General features: G+C 35.1%; 1 protein-coding gene across 1 annotated transcript; it reads right to left on the bottom strand.

Moving 5' to 3' along the window:
* Positions 1–1,821: 1,821 nt before the first annotated feature.
* Positions 1,822–2,304, bottom strand: LOC132274677 (major allergen Pru ar 1-like). Its single transcript, XM_059776333.1, has one exon. It carries the CDS (start codon positions 2,302–2,304, stop codon positions 1,822–1,824), a length of 483 nt encoding a protein of 160 aa, XP_059632316.1.
* Positions 2,305–6,117: the final 3,813 nt, after the last annotated feature.

The following is a 6,117-nucleotide window of genomic DNA, read 5'->3' as shown; positions in this document are numbered from 1 at the left end:
TGAATATAAAGCTTTGCCATTAGCATCATTACGCTCAGTTTCAATAGCTGTAAAAGCAAAAGTATCTTTTAACTCTTTGACTATTTTACCATCCACAGTTGTATCTACTGTAGGAGGTGTATAGCCAGATTTAACTATCGCCCAAGTTTTACCACCAGAATTTTGCAAACAGGATCTCATCTTTAATTTCCAAAAATTGTAGTTATCTCCTTCAAATAAAGGACCACGTTGTTTAGAACAGCTTTCTTTCAACGAATAAGATATGATTTCGAAAAAAATTTTGAAAACAAAACAAAACTTTCCAACAAGGATCAACTCAATGTGTAGAGATTGGCTCTGATACCAATTTGTGAGTTGTACGCAACGGAATGTACTTAGAAAAGTTTTTTATTATGTTAAAATAGATTTGTGTCTTTTCCAACTTTACTTATTTAACCAGTTGATAAAATATGTCAACTGTTATGGGAAAAACCTCGTGGATTGTGCAGTCCAAAGTAAACCAATCCACTACGCTTAAAATAAAGTTCACTGAACTTTGACTTTGGCTCACACCCTATCGTTCTACCAAACACCAACTGCTAACAATCCTCTGGCTTTGCGACTACCCGTCCAACAGTAACTTGACCTCAGGCTTACACTTGATATTTGTAAAAGAGTAGCAGGTAGATTAGACAACACTCCCCGAATGCTCCAACCCTTTCAAAGTGTGATCGCTTTTACTTATGTTCTTCAACTGTCTGAACTTGATGTAAAAGAATATCTACTTTTGTCTGATCAATGTCGATACAACTGTATGATCATGATCAAGATTTGAACTCCACAACTCTAATCTCACTAGGTGAATATGTGTGTGTTTTAGGAAGACAACAGAAAATTCAACTTTGATTTTCTAAGAGAATTAAACTTCCTAAGGCTTTATATGATATATGAATAATGATGTAAAGTCATTCATAAACCTATGTGTATAATATAGTTTATATAGAGGTTTACAAAGTCCTATTCCTTCTGACAATAAAGGAAATTTCGTGCATAAAATTTGGAAGGAAAATTGGATCAAAAAGGAATTAAACAGAACAAAGAAACTGGAAACCTTTTGCAATTAGAACTCCTGGAACCGGTTCCCAAACTTGGTACCGGTTCCCAAAGAACAGAAAGAAGTTCTCAAATCTCAGCTTCTGGAACCGGTTCCCAAATGCAAGTACCGGTTCCCACTTGACAGAATCCAACTTGAACTTGGAATTTCTGTATTTTTAGAACTCTAAAAATATACCATATAGGTATTTGTGTCCTAAGTAGGAAACGAATATCTAATGTGTTGTTCTTTCCTTTTCGATGATCAACAATACTTTCATATTCTGAACAACCTCTGAATTCCGCAGTCGATGTCAAGTCTGATATGATAACTGAAATTACAACTTGACTAGGACTTATTTTGTTATCGAAATATGCCAAAAATATATCTCACAGGTAAATGAAGAAAAACATCATACATAGGGAAATTGAGCAAGGAAACTTGTAATCCAAAGCAAATGACCTTGTAATCCAAATGATTGCATCATCCACAAATATCCAGTCAATTTACCAAGAGAGTTTCAAATTATAATTAAAATTGTAAGACATGATCCAACTCTTCAATCATATAAAAGAGTACAAACAACTGGATAATAACAATCTCAATGGATCGAGTTTTTTTCCCCTTATTAAAAAGTCGAAGGCAATGTAAGCCAGCCATCGAGAAAAAGAATTGAAAGCCACACCTATAAGTAGTAATACAAACACAGCCATGAAACCATGTATTTCAGTACACAGAATAAGCTGTATCTAGTTGTAAGCATCAGGATTTGCCAAGAGGTACGCCTCAGCAACCTTGAACATTCCCAAGGCCTTTTCTTTGCCACCCTTGATTTGGTCCTCTGTGATCCTAACATCACCTTTGGTGTGGTATTTGCTACTATTCTTGCATACAGATCCTCCATCAAAGGAAGCTTCAATCTTGATCTCGTAAGAGATCTTTTCAAGTACACCCATCAAAGCATCACCTTCGATAATGCTATAGCTATAGAGAAAGTTCTCTTTGTCAAGCCCGTCAACTTGGTGTTTAACGCTCTTGAATTGGCTGCCTTCGCCAAAAGAGATCACCTTGACAGTTCCAACTCCTCCATTCCCTTGGATGATTTCAAAACTCTTAATGGTCTGAGACAAGATCTTAGGGATGAGGTTGTCGGCATCAAGGACAAAGGCCTTGAACATCTTGGCAGCAGGGATTGAGTAGGTAACCTCCATATCATAACTGATCATACCCATGATATTGAATTTGGTTTAAGGAAGAAGAACAAGAATAGAGTAAAGGGTCAATTGCCTTGTAAAGTGGATATAGTGCAAGGGAAATGAGAGAACTCAAGCTAGTATTTATAGAGTGATAAAGCCTTGAAATTTCAAATTTGGATGCTAAGAATTCTATGCGAGTAAATAAATATATTTCAACAACCATGTGGTCCATCCAAGCTTTAATACATAAATGGTACAATTTTTGGATTATTAAAAAATAATTTCTGATTATACATTATTGGTTATTTGGTTGGCGAAGAATACCTCGACATTAAGGTATTGAACATTAAAGACAATTTGTGATATTGACATCAGAAATACCATGAAAAAATATCCATTTTTCCTGTTCCTAAAGGAGTAGAAAATAGTGTGAGAATGATAGGTTGTTTGAACTCAATCCGTCAATTTTTTTGTGAAGAGAGCTTATCACTAAACTCAGACTCCTTCAAAATTATGGTTAACTCAATTAGAAGGTAATTTATGTGAGTCATCCAAACATGTTTTACCCAACCAATAAGCATCAAATACTATATGGGACCCTATGAGTAAAAAATAAAGAAAGAAAGAAATAGTTCCACTGAGAAAAGCTAAAATACAAAAACAATTAAATAAATCCATTTTAGACAACAAATTTGACCACCTACCTAGTGGTTGCATAAGCTACAGAGCGAAGACTTTCAATCCAATAGGCACATTGTGACCTTCAAGAAAGAATGGATATTTTAAATTGCAATTCCATGTCTCATTTGTAGGTTCACATTTGTAGGTTCACATTTGTAGATCTCACAAATAAATTCCACCTATTTGATCATAAACTCAGACAAAGTTAATGACAATAAGATTGGTAAATTTTATGACCCCAATACGTTCAAGAAAGCTGGGAGAGAGATCGGACGAATAAAGATAATAAGATTGATTCCTTTTATGACCAATTAGATTCATGAAAGCTCCGAAAGCTCTAGGAAATTTTTGGGGCACAGCGGAAGCAAAAGAAAGAAAGAAAACAATAATTCAAACCACAACACAAGATATATACGTGGTTCACCCAAAATTAGGGTTACATCCACGGATGAGAAGAGATTTATTATATATGTAGAGATATTATAATAGTAGAGAATTTTAACACCGGACCATGCACACAAACTCTTGACCGAGTTCTCTGTGTACGCCACGAGACTCCCTCTCACCATCAGTGTTCACTCTACCAAACCCGTAACTCACCCCTACCATCATCGTACTCCCTCATGAGGCTACATCTCTCTCAACTCATAACTCTCAACAATAGCCTAAGTGTCTATTTATAGAGTCACATACCCAATTCCTTTGTGGACAAAGATTACAATTTCTTAGAGCCCAATTCACATCTCTATAAGAAATTACCATAAAAATATACTCTAAAATAGAAACTAATAATAATCAAAATTCGAGACATAATTCCTAACAATCTCCACCTTGACTCAAATTCCATTACGTCAATCATCGCTTCTCATGGCAATTGAATCTGGACAATTATTTGCAACTTCAATCTTCTCGATCTTATTGCAGAACTCGGATTATCCCCACTATACGTTGCTTAATCAGTCAAAACCCCTAGGCTCCACCTTGACTACTCAAGCTCCATGCCATGTAACCAAGTCGATTGACTCCACCTACAACTGAAGCCCATTGTAGCACATGTTGAGACTTTTTGTGTCTTCTGGATCTCCTTCACCTTTGGCTCTGATACCAGTTGTTGGGGCACAGCGGAAGTAAAAGAAAGAAAGAAATCAATAATTCAAACCACAACACAAGATATATACATGGTTCACCCAAAATCAGGGTTACATCCACGAATGAGAAGAGATTTATTATATATGTAGAGATATTACAATAGTAGAGAATTTTAACACCGAACCATACACACAAACTCTTGATCGACTTCTTTGTGTACACCACGAGACTCCCTCTCGCCATCAGTGTTCACTCTACCAAATCCCTACCATCATCGTACTCCCTCATGAGGCTACATCTCTCTTAACTCATAACTCTCAACAATAGCCTAAGTGTATATTTATAGAGTCACATACCCAATTCCTTTGTGGACAAGGATTACAATTTCTTAGAGCCCAATTCACGTCTCTATAAGAAATTACCATAAAAAATACACTCTAAAATAGACACTAATAATAATCGGAATTCGAGACATAATTCCTAACAGAAATGGGGGTGAAATTTCAGTATCAAATTTCTAATGTAAAATTAATGAAACCTATATGGTCTGTTACACGGCCAAAAGGGTTTGCAAACATGTATTTCGAGGTAGTCCCAACGAGGAAAGATCCATATTTGATTGGAAACAGTCAATGTTAAATACTCACAGCTATGTTTTTATGTTGTTGGTCATGATTTGGGGTTTTTATTTTACTTATAGATATATGAACGGTATATAGCTGAATCACCAATTCAATATCAATAATATATTATGTGAATTTAAAGTTGTTCCTTGTTCATAACTTTCATTGCGAAGATGGACACCACTAATTCGGAATTCGGAATGTAATGTAACTTAATGCGGCTATTAAAGGCTGGTAAATTATTTAGTGTGATTGGGAACTTTTTTAACCAAAGGCCATTTTGATATTTTATGGTGAATTTTAGTATTTTTTGGATAATTTTCTAATTTTAAGTATTTTTGTTAAGAGCGGAGTCAAGAACAGTTTGTGTTGAATTTTAGTGGGTCATCTAATTTCTTGATTTCAAGCTTATATTATCCATTTTTTTATTATTTTAGGAGCTCATTTGTTATTACCTATTTTTGTAGGTTTTTATTTTATATTTTTATAGTCATCAATTTAGATTCTCTCTAGCTAATCTCTCTCCTAAACTTCGTACCTAAGTCACATAATTTTTTAATCCGGTGTCGCTGCTACGCTCCACGCGTGCTCTTGCTCCCAACCCTATTATATGTTACTTAGATTTTTTCGCTCTCGCTCCGACACCCGCTTTGTGTGACTTAGCTCCTTGGGCTCACTCAGGCCGATGCCGACCACGACGGAGGCCGAAACAAGGGTACCTGATATTTATGAACTCAGCACCACGAGTTCAGGTGACACACATGGACTCTGGTATGCCCGCACCGCAATAAACACCCCTAACGGGCCGCTTAACGCTGAAATAACGCAAACAAGTAAATGTAATACCCCTAATTTTTAAAGGATTTATTTGGATTTATTTAGTTATTTTATTTGCATTTTATTTGATTTTGTGGCTATGTGTTTATGTGCTTAATTGATTTAAATTGTTTAATGTGAATTATGTGATTCAATAGTGTATGTAACTGCTTGTTTAGTTATGTGTAATTATTTATAATTAATGATTAGGTTTACATGTTTTAATTATTTTATTTTATTTTATTTAAAGTGATGAATTTGGATAGTAGTAATGGACCAACCAAATGGGCCTCATGGACTACTTGGATAAGAGCCTAGATGGGTAAGGATTATGACCCATTAGTGCACACACACATATATATATATATTATTTTTATTATTTCTAGTTACTCTTAGGTTGGGATCTGGGTGTTAGTATATATAGATGTAGTAGTCAGAATAAGAGGATTTTTGCATATAAGTGAGTTGCAAAAGAGGTATAGATCTAGAGAGAGAAGAGGAAGAAAAAGGTGACTGGAATAGCTTGGAGGTTTCCGGATTTAGAGAAGAAGACTGGAGAATTCATATAGTTAATTTTTAATCCTAAAATCATAAGGCAATTTCTTATTCTATCTCTTCCCCTTTGAATGTATGATTTCTC

This window comes from Cornus florida, unplaced genomic scaffold (assembly GCF_030987335.1).
Source record: "Cornus florida cultivar Cherokee Brave unplaced genomic scaffold, ASM3098733v1 CherokeeBrave_3.0.0_Hap2_Chr01, whole genome shotgun sequence".
NCBI lineage: Eukaryota > Viridiplantae > Streptophyta > Magnoliopsida > Cornales > Cornaceae > Cornus > Cornus florida.
Note: the sequence above shows the minus strand (reverse complement) of the source record. Positions and strands in the feature narration are given on the sequence as shown.

What these genes read in the sequence shown, in the direction of transcription:
- LOC132274677 (XM_059776333.1), bottom strand. Translation starts at nt 2,304, where the DNA reads ATGGGTATGATCAGTTATGATATGGAGGTTACCTACTCAATCCCTGCT.